At 24.4% G+C, this 22033-nt stretch overlaps 1 protein-coding gene across 1 annotated transcript in view; it reads right to left on the reverse strand.

Moving 5' to 3' along the window:
* Positions 1-8640, reverse strand: part of GCHFR (GTP cyclohydrolase I feedback regulator) — a 28557-nt gene extending 19917 nt beyond the window's left edge. Inside the window, exon 1 of the mRNA XM_063439063.1 lies at positions 8467-8640. Within this exon, the coding sequence (XP_063295133.1) occupies positions 8467-8502 (36 nt within the window). The 5' untranslated portion in view covers positions 8503-8640. The remainder of the gene's footprint in view (positions 1-8466) is intronic.
* Positions 8641-22033: the final 13393 nt, after the last annotated feature.

Below are 22033 nucleotides of genomic sequence, written 5' to 3' on the forward strand. Positions count from 1 at the left end.
ATATAATAATAATAAACCCATGATATTATAATAGAAAGATAATATATATATTAATATAATAATAATAAACCCATGATATTCTAATAGACAGATAATATATATATTAATATAATAATAATAAACCCATGATATTCTAATAGACAGATAATATATATATATTAATATAATAATAAACCCATGATATTCTAATAGACAGATAATATATATATTAATATAATAATAATCCCATTATAATAGACAGATAATATATATATATATTAATATAATAATAATAATCCCATGATATTATAATAGACAGATAATATATATATTAATATAATAATAATAAACCCATGATATTCTAATAGACAGATAATATATATATTAATATAATAATAATCCCATGATATTATAATAGACAGATAATATATATATTAATATAATAATTATAAACCCATGATATTCTAATAGACAGATAATATATATTAATATAATAATAATTTACCCATGATATTCTAATAGACAGATAATATATATATTAATATAATGATAATAATAATAAACCCATGATATTCTAATCGACAGATAATATATATATTAATATAATAATAATAAACCCATGATATTCTAATAGACAGATAATATATATATATTAATATAATAATAATAAACCCATGATATTCTAATAGACAGATAATATATATATATTAATATAATAATAATAAACCAATGATATTCTAATAGACAGATAATATATATATTAATATAATAATAATAAACCCATGATATTATAATAGACAGATAATATATATATATTAATATAATAATAATAAACCCATGATATTATAATAGACAGATAATATATATATATTAATATAATAATAATAAACCCATGATATTATAATAGACAGATAATATATATATTAATATAATAATAAACCCATGATATTCTAATAGACAGATAATATATATATATTAATATAATAATAATAAACCCATATTATAATAGACAGATAATATATATATTAATATAATAATAATAAACCCATGATATTATAATAGACAGATAATATATATATTAATATAATAATAATAAACCCATGATATTATAATAGACAGATAATATATATATATTAATATAATAATAATAAACCCATGATATTATAATAGACAGATAATATATATATTAATATAATAATAATAAACCCATGATATTATAATAGACAGATAATATATATATTAATATAATAATAATAAACCCATGATATTATAATAGACAGATAATATATATATTAATATAATAATAATAAACCCATGATATTCTAATAGACAGATAATATATATATTAATATAATAATAATCCCATGATATTATAATAGACAGATAATATATATATTAATATAATAATAATAAACCCATGATATTATAATAGACAGATAATATATATTAATATAATAATAATAAACCCATGATATTATAATAGACAGATAATATATATATATTAATATAATAATAATCCCATGATATTATAATAGACAGATAATATATATATTAATATAATAATAATAATAAACCCATGATATTCTAATAGACAGATAATATATATATTAATATAATAATAATAAACCCATGATATTATAATAGACAGATAATATATATATTAATATAATAATAATAAACCCATGATATTATAATAGACAGATAATATATATATTAATATAATAATAATAAACCAATGATATTCTAATAGACAGATAATATATATATTAATATAATAATAATAAACCCATGATATTATAATAGACAGATAATATATATATTAATATAATAATAATAAACCCATGATATTATAATAGACAGATAATATATATATATTAATATAATAATAATAAACCCATGATATTATAATAGACAGATAATATATATATTAATATAATAATAAACCCATGATATTCTAATAGACAGATAATATATATATTAATATAATAATAATAAACCAATGATATTCTAATAGACAGATAATATATATATTAATATAATAATAATAAACCCATGATATTCTAATAGACAGATAATATATATATTAATATAATAATAATAAACCCATGATATTATAATAGACAGATAATATATATATATTAATATAATAATAATAAACCCATGATATTATAATAGACAGATAATATATATATATTAATATAATAATAAACCCATGATATTATAATAGACAGATAATATATATATTAATATAATAATAATAAACCCATGATATTATAATAGACAGATAATATATATATATATTAATATAATAATAATAAACCCATGATATTCTAATAGACAGATAATATATATATTAATATAATAATAATAAACCCATGATATTATAATAGACAGATAATATATATATATTAATATAATAATAATAAACCCATGATATTATAATAGACAGATAATATATATATTAATATAATAATAATAAACCCATGATATTCTAATAGACAGATAATATATATATTAATATAATAATAATAAACCCATGATATTCTAATAGACAGATAATATATATATTAATATAATAATAATAAACCCATGATATTATAATAGACAGATAATATATATATTAATATAATAATAATAAACCCATGATATTATAATAGACAGATAATATATATATATATTAATATAATAATAATAAACCCATGATATTCTAATAGACAGATAATATATATATTAATATAATAATAATAAACCAATGATATTCTAATAGACAGATAATATATATATTAATATAATAATAATAAACCCATGATATTATAATAGACAGATAATATATCTATAAATATAATAATAATAAACCCATGATATTCTAATAGACAGATAATATATATATATATTAATATAATAATAATAAACCCATGATATTATAATAGACAGATAATATATATATTAATATAATAATAAACCCATGATATTCTAATAGACAGATAATATATATATATAATAATAATAAACCCATGATATTATAATAGACAGATAATATATATATTAATATAATAATAATAAACCCATGATATTATAATAGACAGATAATATATATATTAATATAATAATAATAAACCCATGATATTATAATAGACAGGTAATATATATATATTAATATAATAATAATAAACCCATGATATTATAATAGACAGATAATATATATATATTAATATAATAATAAGAATCCCATGATATTATAATAGACAGATAATATATATATATTAATATAATAATAATAAACCCATGATATTATAATAGACAGATAATATATATATTAATATAATAATAATAATCCCATGATATTCTAATAGACAGATAATATATATAATAATATAATAATATAATAATCCCATGATATTCTAATAGACAGATAATATATATATATTAATATAATAATAATAAACCCATGATATTATAATAGACAGATAATATATATTAATATAATAATAAACCCATGATATTCTAATAGACAGATAATATATATATATATATTAATATAATAATAATAAACCCATGATATTCTAATAGACAGATAATATATATATTAATATAATAATAATAAACCCATGATATTATAATAGACAGATAATATATATATTAATATAATAATAATAAACCCATGATATTATAATAGACAGATAATATATATATTAATATAATAATAATAATCCCATGATATTATAATAGACAGATAATATATATATTAATATAATAATAATAAACCCATGATATTCTAATAGACAGATAATATATATATATTAATATAATAATAATAATCCCATGATATTATAATAGACAGATAATATATATATTAATATAATAATAATAAACCCATGATATTATAATAGACAGATAATATATATATTAATATAATAATAATAATAATCCCATGATATTCTAATAGACAGATAATATATATATTAATATAATAATTATAAACCCATGATATTCTAATAGACAGATAATATATATATTAATATAATAATAATAAACCCATGATATTATAATAGACAGATAATATATATTAATATAATAATAATAAACCCATGATATTATAATAGACAGATAATATATATATATTAATATAATAATAATTCCATGATATTATAATAGACAGATAATATATATATTAATATAATAATAATAAACCCATGATATTATAATAGACAGATAATATATATATTAATATAATAATAATAAACCCATGATATTCTAATAGACAGATAATATATATATTAATATAATAATAATAAACCCATGATATTCTAATAGACAGATAATATATATATTAATATAATAATAATAAACCCATGATATTCTAATAGACAGATAATATATATATTAATATAATAATAATAAACCCATGATATTATAATAGACAGATAATATATATATTAATATAATAATAATAAACCCATGATATTATAATAGACAGATAATATATATATATTAATATAATAATAATAAACCCATGATATTCTAATAGACAGATAATATATATATTAATATAATAATAATAAACCAATGATATTCTAATAGACAGATAATATATATATTAATATAATAATAATAAACCCATGATATTATAATAGACAGATAATATATATATTAATATAATAATAATAAACCCATGATATTATAATAGACAGATAATATATATATATTAATATAATAATAATAAACCCATGATATTATAATAGACAGATAATATATATATTAATATAATAATAAACCCATGATATTATAATAGACAGATAATATATATATTAATATAATAATAATAATCCCATGATATTCTAATAGACAGATAATATATATATTAATATAATAATAATAAACCCATGATATTCTAATAGACAGATAATATATATAATAATATAATAATAATAATCCCATGATATTCTAATAGACAGATAATATATATATTAATATAATAATAATAAACCAATGATATTATAATAGACAGATAATATATATATTAATATAATAATAATAAACCCATGATATTATAATAGACAGATAATATATATATTAATATAATAATAATAAACCCATGATATTATAATAGACAGATAATATATATATATTAATATAATAATAATAAACCCATGATATTATAATAGACAGATAATATATATATTAATATAATAATAAACCCATGATATTCTAATAGACAGATAATATATATATTAATATAATAATAAACCCATGATATTCTAATAGACAGATAATATATATATTAATATAATAATAATAAACCCATGATATTCTAATAGACAGATAATATATATATTAATATAATAATAATAAACCCATGATATTATAATAGACAGATAATATATATATTAATATAATAATAATAAACCCATGATATTATAATAGACAGATAATATATATATTAATATAATAATAATAAACCCATGATATTATAATAGACAGATAATATATATTAATATAATAATAATAAACCCATGATATTATAATAGACAGATAATATATATATTAATATAATAATAATAAACCAATGATATTCTAATAGACAGATAATATATATATTAATATAATAATAATAAACCCATGATATTATAATAGACAGATAATATATATATTAATATAATAATAATAAACCCATGATATTATAATAGACAGATAATATATATTAATATAATAATAATTAACCCATGATATTCTAATAGACAGATAATATATATATATTAATATAATAATAATAAACCCATGATATTATAATAGACAGATAATATATATATTAATATAATAATAATAAACCCATGATATTATAATAGACAGATAATATATATTAATATAATAATAATAAACCCATGATATTATAATAGACAGATAATATATATATATTAATATAATAATAATAAACCCATGATATTATAATAGACAGATAATATATATATTAATATAATAATAATAAACCCATGATATTATAATAGACAGATAATATATATATTAATATAATAATAATAAACCCATGATATTATAATAGACAGATAATATATATATTAATATAATAATAATAAACCCATGATATTCTAATAGACAGATAATATATATATTAATATAATAATAATAAACCCATGATATTATAATAGACAGATAATATATATATTAATATAATAATAATAAACCCATGATATTATAATAGACAGATAATATATATATTAATATAATAATAATAAACCCATGATATTATAATAGACAGATAATATATATATATTAATATAATAATAATAAACCCATGATATTCTAATAGACAGATAATATATATATTAATATAATAATAATAAACCAATGATATTCTAATAGACAGATAATATATATATTAATATAATAATAATAAACCCATGATATTCTAATAGACAGATAATATATATATTAATATAATAATAATAAACCCATGATATTATAATAGACAGATAATATATATATTAATATAATAATAATAAACCAATGATATTCTAATAGACAGATAATATATATATTAATATAATAATAATAAACCCATGATATTATAATAGACAGATAATATATATATTAATATAATAATAATAAACCCATGATATTATAATAGACAGATAATATATATATATATATTAATATAATAATAATAAACCCATGATATTATAATAGACAGATAATATATATATTAATATAATAATAATCCCATGATATTCTAATAGACAGATAATATATATATTAATATAATAATAATAATCCCATGATATTATAATAGACAGATAATATATATATTAATATAATAATAATAAACCCATGATATTATAATAGACAGATAATATATATATTAATATAATAATAATAATAATAATAAACCCATGATATTATAATAGACAGATAATATATATATTAATATAATAATAATAAACCCATGATATTATAATAGACAGATAATATATATATTAATATAATAATAATCCCATGATATTCTAATAGACAGATAATATATATATTAATATAATAATAATAATCCCATGATATTATAATAGACAGATAATATATATATTAATATAATAATAATAAACCCATGATATTATAATAGACAGATAATATATATATTAATATAATAATAATAATAAACCCATGATATTATAATAGACAGATAATATATATATTAATATAATAATAATAAACCCATGATATTATAATAGACAGATAATATATATATTAATATAATAATAATAAACCCATGATATTATAATAGACAGATAATATATATATTAATATAATAATAATAAACCCATGATATTATAATAGACAGATAATATATATATTAATATAATAATAATAAACCCATGATATTATAATAGACAGATAATATATATATTAATATAATAATAATAATCCCATGATATTATAATAGACAGATAATATATATATTAATATAATAATAATAATAAACCCATGATATTATAATAGACAGATAATAAATATATTAATATAATAATAATAATCCCATGATATTATAATAGACAGATAATATATATATTAATATAATAATAATAATAAACCCATGATATTATAATAGACAGATAATATATATATTAATATAATAATAATAATAAACCCATGATATTATAATAGACAGATAATATATATATTAATATAATAATAATAAACCCATGATATTATAATAGACAGATAATATATATATTAATATAATAATAATCCCATGATATTCTAATAGACAGATAATATATATATTAATATAATAATAATAATCCCATGATATTATAATAGACAGATAATATATATATTAATATAATAATAATAAACCCATGATATTATAATAGACAGATAATATATATATTAATATAATAATAATAATAAACCCATGATATTATAATAGACAGATAATATATATATTAATATAATAATAATAAACCCATGATATTATAATAGACAGATAATATATATATTAATATAATAATAATAAACCCATGATATTATAATAGACAGATAATATATATATTAATATAATAATAATAAACCCATGATATTATAATAGACAGATAATATATATATTAATATAATAATAATAAACCCATGATATTATAATAGACAGATAATATATATATTAATATAATAATAATAATCCCATGATATTATAATAGACAGATAATATATATATTAATATAATAATAATAATAAACCCATGATATTATAATAGACAGATAATAAATATATTAATATAATAATAATAATCCCATGATATTATAATAGACAGATAATATATATATTAATATAATAATAATAATAAACCCATGATATTATAATAGACAGATAATATATATATTAATATAATAATAATAATAAACCCATGATATTATAATAGACAGATAATATATATATTAATATAATAATAATCCCGTGCTGTATATTTGGGTGCCGGTCACTCACCATCCGGGTCTGTGTGCTGATCAGTAGGTAAGGCATGGAGATCGATAGAGGGGGAGGGAGTTATCGATTATGGTATCGGTGATATCGATTCGGTTCCCGATCGCTCTGTCCACCTGTCCGATTATCTCTGCAGCGACCTTCACACCGCCAGGCCCCCACCCCCGGTACCAGCCAATCACGGGCCGCGCAACCAATGACGTCAGGGGGCGTTCCCGGAACCGACCCGAGGAAACACGTGTTACAACCAGGAATGGGGGGGGTTAATGTTATAATAAATAATAATAATAAATAATAATATTATAACAACACGATAATAATACTAATAAATAACACTAATAATAAATAATATTATAATAACACGATAATAATACTAATAAATAACACTAATAATAAATAACACTAATAATAAATAATAATAATAATAATAAATAATAATATTATAACAACACTATAATAATACTAATAAATAACACTAATAATAAATAATAATATTATAATAACACGATAATAATACTAATAAATAACAATAATAATAAATAATAATATTATAATAACACGATAATAATACTAATAAATAACACTAATAATAAATAACACTAATAATAATAAATAATAATATTATAACAACACGATAATAATACTAATAAATAACACTAATAATAAATAATAATATTATAATAACACGATAATAATACTAATAAATAACACTAATAATAAATAACACTAATAATAAATAATAATAATAATAAATAATAATATTATAACAACACTATAATAATACTAATAAATAACACTAATAATAAATAATAATATTATAATAACACAATAATAATACTAATAAATAACAATAAAAATAAATAATAATATTATAATAACACCATAATAATACTAATAAATAACAATAATAATAAATAATAATATTATAATAACACGATAATAATACTAATAAATAACACTAATAATAAATAACACTAATAATAAATAAAAATATTATAATAACACGATAATAATACTAATAAATAACACTAATAATAAATATTAATATTATAATAACACGATAATAATACTAATAAATAACACTAATAATAAATAATAATATTATAATAACACGATAATAATACTAATAAATAACAATAATAATAAATAATAATATTATAATAACACGATAATAATACTAATAAATAACACTAATAATAAATAATAATATTATAATAACACGATAATAATACTAATACATAACACTAATAATAAATAACACTAATAATAATATTATAATAACACGATAATAATACTAATAAATAACACTAATAATAAATAATAATATAATAACACGATAATAATACTAATAAATAACACAAAATAAATAACACTAATAATTAATAATATTATAATAACACGATAATAATACTAATAAATAACACAAAATAAATAACACTAATAAATAATAATATTATAATAACACGATAATAATACTAATTAATAACACTAATAATAAATAATAATATTATAATAACACGATAATAATACTAATACATAACACTAATAATAAATAACACTAATAATAATATTATTATAACACGATAATAATACTAATAAATAACACTAATAATAAATAACACTAATAATAATATTATAATAACACGATAATAATACTAATAAATAACACTAATAATAAATAATAATATTATAATAACACGATAATAATACTAATAAATAACACAAAATAAATAACACTAATAAATAATAATATAATAACACGATAATAATACTAATAAATAACACTAATAATAAATAATAATATTATAATAACACGATAATAATACTAATAAATAACACTAATAATAAATAATAATATTATAATAACACGATAATAATACTAATAAATAACACTAATAATAAATAATAATATTATAATAACACGATAATAATACTAATAAATAACACTAAAAATAAATAACACTAATAAATAATAATATTATAATAACACGATAATAATACTAATAAATAACACTAATAATAAATAATAATATAATAACACGATAATAATACTAATAAATAACACTAATAATATTATAATAACACGATAATAATACTAATAAATAACACTAATAATAAATATTATAATACTAATAAATAACACTAATAATAAATAATAATATTATAATAACACGATAATAATACTAATAAATAACACTAATAATAAATAATAATATAATAACACGATAATAATACTAATAAATAACACTAATAATAAATAACACTAATAAATAATAATATTATAATAACACGATAATAATACTAATAAATAACACTAATAATAAATAATAATATTATAATAACACGATAATAATACTAATAAATAACACTAATAATAAATAATAATATAATAACACGATAATAACACTAATAATAAATAACACTAATAATAAATAATAATATTATAATAACACGATAATAATACTAATAAATAACACTAATAATAAATAATAATATTATAATAATACTAATAAATAACACTAATAATAAATAACACTAATAATAAATAAAAAATATTATAATAACACGATAATACTAATAAATAACACTAATAATAAATAATAATATTATAATAACACGATAATAATACTAATAAATAACACTAATAATAAATAATAATATAATAACACGATAATAATACTAATAAATAACACTAATAATAAATAACACTAATAATAAATAATAATATTATAATAACACGATAATAATACTAATAAATAACACTAATAATAAATAATAATATTATAATAACACGATAATAATACTAATAAATAACACTAATAATAAATATTATAATAACACGATAATAATACTAATAAATAACACTAATAATAAATAATAATATTATAATAACACGATAATAATACTAATAAATAACACTAATAATAAATAATAATATAATAACACAACAATAATACTAATAAATAACACTAATAATAAATAACACTAATAAATAATAATATTATGATAACACGATAATAATACTAATAAATAACACTAATAATAAATAATAATATTATAATAACACGATAATAATACTAATAAATAACACTAATAATAAATAATAATATAATAACACGATAATAATACTAATAAATAACACTAATAATAAATAACACTAATAATAAATAATAATATTATAATAACACGATAATAATACTAATAAATAACACTAATAATAAATAATAATATTATAATAACACGATAATAATACTAATAAATAACACTACTAATAAATAACACTACTAATAAATAAAAATATTATAACAACACGATAATAATACTAATAAATAACACTAATAATAAATATTATAACAACACGATAATAATACTAATAAATAACACTACTAATAAATAATAATATTATAATAACACGATAATAATACTAATAAATAACACTAATAATAAATAATAATATTATAATAACACGATAATAATACTAATAAATAACACTAATAATAAATAACACTAATAATAAATATTATAACAACACGATAATAATACTAATAAATAACACTAATAATAAATAATAATATCATAACACGATAATACTAATAAATAACACTAATAATAAATAATAATATTATAATAACACGATAATAATACTAATAAATAACACTAATAATAAATAACACTAATAATAAATAATAATATTATGATAACATGATAATAATACTAATAAATAACACTAATAATAAATAATAATATTATAATAACACGATAATACTAATAAATAACACTAATAATAAATAATAATATTATAATAACACGATAATAATACTAATAAATAACACTAATAATAAATCATAATATTATAATAATACTAATAAATAACACTAATAATAAATAATAATATTATAATAACACGATAATAATACTAATAAATAACACTAATAATAAATAATATAATAACACGATAATAATACTAATAAATAACACTAATAATAAATAATTTTATAATAACACAATAATAATACTAATAAATAACACTAATAATAAATAATAATGTTATAATATACTAATAATAAATAACACGAATATAATACTAATAATAAACAATATATTACTAATAATAAATACTAATATAATAACACTAATAATTAAATACTAATATAACACTAATAATATAATACTAATAATGAATAACACTAATACTATAATACTAATAAATAATATAACACTGATACTAATATAATAACACTAATAATAAATAACACTAACAATATAATACTAATAATACATATAATAACACTAATATAATACTAATAATAAATATAATAACACTAATAATATAATACTAATAATAGATAATATAATAACACTAATATAATACTACTAATAATATAACACAATAATAATAATTAATTGCACTATCATACTATAACACTAATAATAAATAACACTAATATAATAACACGATAATACTATAACACTAATATACTAATAATAAATAACACTAATAATATACGAACAATAAATAATATAACACTAATAATATGATAATAAATAATATAATACTACGATAATACTAATAATAATAAATAACACTAATATAATACTAATAATAAATTACACTAATAATATACTAATAACAAATAATAAATGATACTAATAATATAATACTAATTAATATAATAACATGACATTACTAATAAATAACACTAATATAATAACACTATCATACTATAACACTAATATAGCACTAATAATAAATAATATAGTAACACTAATAATACTTATAACACTAATAATATAATACTAAATAATATAATACAAATATAATAACACTATAATAATATAATACTAAAAAGGATTATAATATAATACTAATGTAATAACACTAATATACTACTGCTAATATAATTAGCACTGGTAATTACAATAATATCAATAATATTTTACTAATATAATAATATTATACTATAATAAAACTAATATAATAACACTATAATAATACTAATATTGTGCCAATATGATAACACTATAATAATACTAATAATATAACACTAATATTATTTAACAATATAATACTAATATAATATAATACTAATATAATATAATACTAATTAACACTATAATAATAATCTAATACTAATATTACACTATTATATAATACTAATAATATAAATAACACTATAATAATAATACAATACTAATATAATAAATAACACTAATACTATAATATACTAATAATACAATGCTAATACTATGATACTAATATACTACTAATATAATAAATAACACTATAATAATAATCATATAATACTAATATAATAAATAACACTATAATACTAATCATATAATACTAATATAATAAATAACACTATAATACTAATCATATAATACTATAATAAAACTAATAATATACTAATACAATAATATAATACTAATATAATAACACTAATAATACACTCAGACAAATTACTGGGAGTATTATTGCTGTGGAGCTCTGTTATACACTCAGACACATTACTGGGAGTATTATTACTGTGGAGCTCTGTTATACACTCAGACACATTACTGGGAGTATTATAGCTGTGGAGCTCTGTTATACACTCAGACACATTACTGGGAGTATTATTGCTGTGGAGCTCTGTTATACACTCAGACACATTACTGGGAGTGTTATTGCTGTGGAGCTCTGTTATACACTCAGACACATTACTGGGAGTATTATTGCTGTGGGGCTCTGTTATACACTCACACACATTACTGGGAGTATTATTACTGTGGGGCTCTGTTACACACTCAGACACATTACTGGGAGTATTATAGCTGTGGAGCTCTGTTATACACTCAGACACATTACTGGGAGTATTATAGCTGTGGAGCTCTGTTATACACTCAGACACATTACTGGGAGTATTATTGCTGTGGAGCTCTGTTATGCACCCAGACACATTACTGGGAGTATTATTGCTGTGGAGCTCTGTTATACATTCAGACACATTACTGGGAGTATTATTACTGTGGAGCTCTGTTATACACTCACCCACATTACTGGGAGTATTATTGCTGTGGAGCTCTGTTACACATTCAGACACATTACTGGGAGTATTATTGCTGTGGAGCTCTGTTATACACTCAGACAAATTACTGGGAGTATTATTGCTGGGGAGCTCTGTTATACACTCAGACACATTACTGGGAGTATTATTGCTGTGGAGCTCTGTTATACACTCAGACACATTACTGGGAGTATTATAGCTGTGGAGCTCTGTTATACACTCAGACACATTACTGGGAGTATTATTACTGTGGAGCTCTGTTATACACTCAGACACATTACTGGGAGTATTATAGCTGTGGAGCTCTGTTATACATTCAGACACATTACTGGGAGTATTATTGCTGTGGAGCTCTGTTATACACTCAGACACATTACTGGGAGTATTATTGCTGTGGAGCTCTGTTATACACTCAGACACATTACTGGGAGTATTATTGCTGTGGAGCTCTGTTATACACTCAGACACATTACTGGGAGTATTATAGCTGTGGAGCTCTGTTATACACTCAGACACATTACTGGGAGTATTATTGCTGTGGAGCTCTGTTATACACTCAGACACATTACTGGGAGTATTATTGCTGTGGAGCTCTGTTATACACTCAGACACATTACTGGGAGTATTATTGCTGTGGAGCTCTGTTATACACTCAGACACATTACTGGGAGTATTATTACTGTGGAGCTCTGTTATACACGGAGACACATTACTGGGAGTATTATTGCTGTGGAGCTCTGTTATACACTCAGACACATTACTGGGAGTATTATTGCTGTGGAGCTCTGTTATACACTCAGACACATTACTGGGAGTATTATTGCTGTGGAGCTCTGTTATACACTCAGACACATTACTATTGCTATGATCGCTATATTGTAGCGCTGTTACAAACTGGTAGTTTAACGAATAGTCTGATCTCCTGACAGTTTAGCAGATAGTAACTGGATGAGACACAGCTGTGGGAGTACAACACAATTTTATTAAGCCACACACGGCTTTTATGCATAGCCCCATGCAATTTCGTCTTCAACACACACAAACAGGGGTTGTATCCAAGGATCCTCTCTACTTGGGAGCCCACACAATGTAACATTCTCAGTTCGCGAGGTTCCTGTGCTGAAACCTGCAAGGGAGGCGTCTTCTTTTGGGGTATGAATGCTCCCTTTAGTTGGCGTTCGTCAAGACAGGGGAGCACTCATTAATTACTTCCCTTGCGGTTTCACACTTATGTTGCCAGGGTGAACGTTGCGGTTTCACACTTTTGTTGCAAGTGCGAATGTTCTAATTAATTGGTGGGAACGTTCTAAGGGGGCGCTGGGGTGGGTGGTCCCCGTTCGGGAGATGAATGGGTTCCGTTCGTAGGAACACTCCCGAACGGGAAAATAGGGTATAGGACACGAAATACACGGGGAAACACATAAAACTAGGGGAAAACACACGAATAAACAGTGGTTCTGCCACAATACCATTAGTACAGAAATACCCAAAATTGTTAAAAATGTCACCATCTAAAATATGAAATTCTCCAAAATTCACTGGTTAGTACTTAAATCTCCAATTTACACTCAGAGCAATCCATCATTGTGATCGTCATTTATAGCACCATATACCCACACTAAGGAATATATCATTTGTATTAGTCTGTGTATATAGTAATTTTTCCCCAATTGTACAGCGCTGCATACGTTGTTTGTGCTTTATCAGAATAATCACACAGTGAGTAAGTGTCAAAGAGAATGGTGTCAGTATGACAGAGGTGATGAGGGTCAGAAGTGGGGAATTATGCAAATCTCTAGAAATCTCCAGGAAGAGAATGCACACTGACCACTCTCATCAACCCCATGCAGCCGACATCAGAACTGCTGTGAACTGGATTAATAGATGCATGATTAAAACACAAGTAATCTCTGGGTTTTACTTTCCCAAGAATATGCTCGTACGTAGAGCACAGGGGAATGTATAACTAAAAGGTCACATAGGGTCTGACAAGGTAGATCTAATCATTTCTCACTAACTGGATCGGTACTTTGTTAAAATGGAGGCCACAGCTATAGCACATTGCGTAGCGGAGAGCAGGAGGCTGTGTTCATGGGATTTTGTTTCCAGATTCAGACCGGACTCTGAGGAATAAGTATGGGCTGTAGTAGCGTGCGAGCAAGCTATAAAAACATGGTTAATGTATCTCAGAGGTGCAGTTTATCACAAGAATCAGCTCATTGCAGTTGGCTGGGGCTCCGTCTTGTCTCGTTGTAGCTGATGTGGGATATGGAACGCTTTTAGCCAACAGAAACAGGGCCCTGTGAGGGGGTCTGTTTGCTTTGGGTTTTTTCACATCATTCCTGACAGCAGGACAAAGGTTACTTGGCTCAGTCCTTTTGCACATAATCATTTTCCAGTTTGGAAGGCTTGTGAGTGTGGAGCAATTAAATCTGTAGATTTCTGTCCTAGAGACATTGGGCTACCATGTCCGTCGCTTCGGCTAGCAAAACATGCTTCAAACATCACAATCATAGGACAGGCAAAGGCACACATCACAAATAATACACAGAATAGATAGCAAAAAGGGATTTTACTCTCTAATCTGGAAGCTGTAGAATGAACAAGGGAACGCACATTTTATCCAGAATAGTCTTTAGAATAGAACTGTGCCAGTTAGCCCAAAATGTGCAAATTCACGGTCAGTTGTCAATGAATTCCTGGTGTAGTGGTACCTTGTGTTTCATCTCTCCCATTTCCCTGTTAGGAGGTAAATATAATGTTATAGTATTTGTGGTGAAAGTAACCTCGCCACGGGCTTTTGGAGGGGCCTGTTTGCCAGCCTCCTACCCTGTGACTATGGCCTCTGTGGCAAATCCTGGTTAGAACCACTGTGTGTGCCCTTTTTAAACTTGTATGGCCACACTCCGATCTCCCGAAGCCATCCCAAATGCCATTTGATCACGTGGCGGTGGCCATCTTGTTTAGTCGAATGCATCCAGCGGTGTTTGGTCGTCGAGTGCATGGAACTCAGATCGAACACTCGCCGGCTATTCGAACGGGAGTCGAATGGTGTTCGGTAAAAAGAAACCCACGAACAAGAAACACATAATGGCTATATCCACGAATGGCTACGTTCAGTAATTTGATTCTCTGGAACTGTTTTGGGCATGAAACCATGCGTGTGGTCGGTCAAAAAGAGACTTCCAGGAATTTCCTGAACCCCTGCTCTGATCTGGGTGATTTTTGGATATGTTGGTCACCCAGGTCAGGGCTATCAGGGGATGTGAATGTGTTGTGTTTTAGGGTACTTATGGGACTTTGTAAACTATGTGTGTTTTTCTGCCTGAAGATAATTAGGTTAATACAGTATCTGACTCCATTATCTCACAGGCAGAGGGGAGGGATTGTATGTTTGTTATGGGAGTGTCATACATTTAATTACTGTTCTGATTGGTTTGTAAGCTTTGTGTCCCTGTCCCCAACAAGGTCCATGTTCGCGTACACCTTGTTTGGGGACTTGCATAAAAGGCCAGTGTGGCTCCCAATAAATTGAGATTCGTTTACCCCTTCATGAAGTCTTGGCTCATGTTTGGGGGATTGGAGAACTACATTCACTCTGGGGAGTGCTATATCACAATACTCCCCTGAGTATAATCACTAGCTCTTATAAGAGTTGTTCCTGCTACGCTCTCTGGACTAGGAGAGGTCTACCCACTGGAAGCTGGATCCTGGTCTTGGATCCAGGGTGGTTGGAGGACGGCGAGACCCCAACCAACAGTGCTTATGGTGTCTGGTGGAGTGCTTGGAGCCCTCGGTGAGCACTAGGTGCATCGATTGACTTGGGCACCCGGTCGGGGCACCAGGCGGTCCGTCACATTATTTGTGTCTGCCGTATTAGGGGGTGTAATATTCTCACCCTTTACAGGATCTAACCAACAGAAAACAACATTCAGCCTATAAATCCCCCTTATACAGTTAAACATTCTGTTAGGTTTAGGAGGTGATCTGGTCTATAACACGGCTATAAACAGGGGATTTAGCCATTTTTGTGATTAGTTACAAACACGGAAGTCTACTTGGACTCCATTACGTCATAAATTGGTCTGAAACGTTTCAAGATAAAAAGGAATCAAGTTTTTTGTTCCCCATTTTAGTGAAAGAGTGAATACATGAAAGTTGTTTAAATTGATTGTTTTTATACCTTAACAACTATTTTTATACAAAATGACAGTTTTAAAGGGACACTATAGTCACCTGAACAGCTTTAGCTTAATGAAGCAGTTTTGGTGTATAGAACATGCCCCTGCAGCCTCACTGCTCAATCCTCTGCCATTTAGGAGTTAAATCCCTTTGTTTATGAACCCTAGTCACACCTCCCTGCATGTGACTTGCACAGCCTTCCATAAACACTTCCTGTAAAGAGAGCCCTATTTAGGCTTTCTTTATTGCAAGTTCTGTTTAATTAAGATTTTCTTATCCCCTGCTATGTTAATAGCTTGCTAGACCATGCAAGAGCCTCCTGTATGTGATTAAAGTTCAATTTAGAGATTGAGATACAATTATTTAAGGTAAATTACATCTGTTTGAAAGTGAAACCAGGTTTTTTTTGCATGCAGGCTCTGTCAATCATAGCCAGGGGAGGTGTGGCTAGGGCTGCATAAACAGAAACAAAGTGATTTAACACCTAAATGACAGTGAATTGAGCAGTGAAATTGCAGGGGAATGATCTATACACTAAAACTGCTTTATTTAGCTAAAGTCATTTAGGGGACTATAGTGTTCCTTTAATGTGCGTTTATTTAACCTGCGTTTACGTGCTTGCGGCTTAAACAGTTTCTCAAATCAATGTTATATTCATTTTTGGTAGTGAAGAGGTTACTGTATCGAAAACTGTGGAATTTTGTTACATTCTACCATAACGTAATAAAGCATTAACAGCAGATAAGCCGTGAAGGAGATTTGGTCCTTTTAGAGCAGAAACCTAAAGTGAGGTTAAAATGTTCGGGTCATCTTCAAGGTGCATGTCCAACAAAGGCCTCTGTAAGCAAAATGTTAACATTTATATATTCTGTCAGCAAATGTTGGGTTTAAAGGGAAATCTGAGTGGACTCTTATGTTGTTTAGAAAATGCATTACAATTAAGAGGGAAAAAAACACTAAAATTAGAATTTCCTGAATTCTCAATATATTTCCAGGCTGCGCAGCGTCGTCAACAAATTCTGACCAAACAAGGAACTGACCCAGCCAATCATGTAACTCACTTAAACCGGCTATGTCTGGGGTCTTGCCTATTTTGGAAAAGAATATTGGGGGTTTAGTTACATTATATGATCATACATTGTATAAGCCTGCCACAATGTCAATGTACCCCATTCTCGGCAGGTCATTAGGAGATGAATCCACTTACTTGATCAAGGTTATAGAGGGCCCTAATATGAGGCACCTGTGACAGGGAGGGGTGCAAATCACCTGGAAATGCTAATGGGATTGCAAAGTTGCTGCAGTCCGGTAAAACTTTGTCTAGGGTGCTCTCAGTCCCAGAACTGCCAATCAGGGCACTTTTTGGAGGGGTGGCGAGGCATCAAACTATTGCAAGGACTTGAGGGAGCTCAATGTACCGACCAAAAGTGCCATAATTTAAGGTGACTGTGAAAACTCTACCCAGCATCGTTGAACCATGCGCCAGATTGGATATGGGCATGTTCGGCATGAACCATTGACAGGCTAAATTGATGCTGAAGAGCTGACACTCAGGAGAAGCCTTATACAGTCTCCTCTACAGCAAACAATAGAAGGACAGTACTTACAATTATCTACAATGACTTTCCCCTAATTTGCCATTTTGCTGGTTTGTCTTCAGCTTTGTACAACTTATTGTTTAGTGAATAGAATGAGGTTCTAAAGTAATGGGCATCCAGAATATTTATCCAATCTTAACACTTGTATTTTCGTATTTATGTTTCTTTCCTCGTAAATACCAGCTTACATGAGAACAGGTCCAAATAACACGTTTAGAACATTTCTCATTGTTTAAAACATGATATTTTCTCATTGAACGATATTGGCCGATTTCCATTTGGCCGACACGGCTCTCTCTGCACCACGAGAGATCTGGTTACAGTAGTTTGAGCCGAGCCTGAACCACAGACACACAACAGGAAAAGTATTTAAACTTGGCAACACAGAGAACTTAGCATCCAGCATGTATAATGTTACCGAGCTGCCACGAATACCTTCAGGGAGGATTTTTTTCATGTAATATAAACCTGGATATTTATTTAAAGAAAAAATATAAAACTATTTAATTATATAAAACTTTACCCCTTCAGGTAATATAAACTATTACTATTTTTAATAATATCATATAGAAGAGGCACTAATGGGGTCAATGGCCGATGGTATTACAGATTTTCCTTACTGTTTTTATTTATTTATTCAATTCTTTTTTTTTTCGTGCTTGGTTTAGGTAAGGTGTCTTCCTTGTATTACATTGTGGTTAACAGCGTGTAGAAAAACATTGACAAGAGGGCTTTAAGCACATTTTCTTATAACAAACAGGTGAGGTAACAAACCCGGGGAAGGCTTAATTGTAGCAGAGGTGGTAGGGTGTGTGCTATTCCCCTGGGATACTCCAATTGTGAGAGTTTGAGGATGCTCATTAGGTCGAACCACGATGGAGCAGTATGTGTGAAAGCATGAGTGTGCAGAACAAGCTAACTCGAGTGAATAGGTTCGGATACCTGCATGTACGTGTCTACGTTCCTAGTAGTTCTGGACATGTTTGAGTACCGTGTGTGCATTACTCCAATATACATGGTACATTATGTGGCATCCTGTTACCCCTAACAATGGGTTGGCGAGGGGGAGGAGTTTTAGCCAAGATAGACACCATAGGTTTATCGGTCGTAGAGGCCGTCTGCCCCTGTTGTGCAAAGTGCACTGTGCGGGTGTCTGATATTCTTAGTTTTGTTGAGAAAGTGGGGTTCCCCACGTAAGTAGTAGCAATGATTATAGATAAGAGCATAAAAAATATGAATAAAAATAAACACAAAAAGAGCATAATAGGTCTTAGTCACCAATTCGGCAGCTATAACTGTGTTGTCTTAGTCACCAATTCGGCAGCTATAACTGTGTTGTCTTAGTCACCAATTCGGTGTTGCGGGTGGTATATTTTTAAGCTCAGTCATCAGGCATTTTCAGGTGTTTAGAGTCTGTGGGCCTCGTGTCGGCAGAGCAGGAGTGGAGTTGTCATCTGGGTCCCAGTTCTCCGGGCGACCTGCAGGTGTAGAGGGGATTTGCGAGGGCTGTAGTCCCATTGCATTTAGAAAAGCGGGTGCTCCAGACACAGATGTGAAGTTGTGAGCAGTCCCATTATGATGGACAAGCAGTGAGCCAGTGTTCCCCCATCTGTAGGGTATTCCAGCTTTACGTAGTGACGCTGTCACTGGTCCAAAGGTCTTAAGCCTAAGCAATGTGGCTCTAGTAAGATCCTGGAAGAATAAGAGCTGGGAGTGTGTTTCTCTGCGGTTTTGACGCGGTCT

Source organism: Pelobates fuscus, chromosome 13 (genome assembly GCF_036172605.1).
Source record: "Pelobates fuscus isolate aPelFus1 chromosome 13, aPelFus1.pri, whole genome shotgun sequence".
Taxonomy (NCBI): Eukaryota; Metazoa; Chordata; class Amphibia; order Anura; family Pelobatidae; genus Pelobates; species Pelobates fuscus.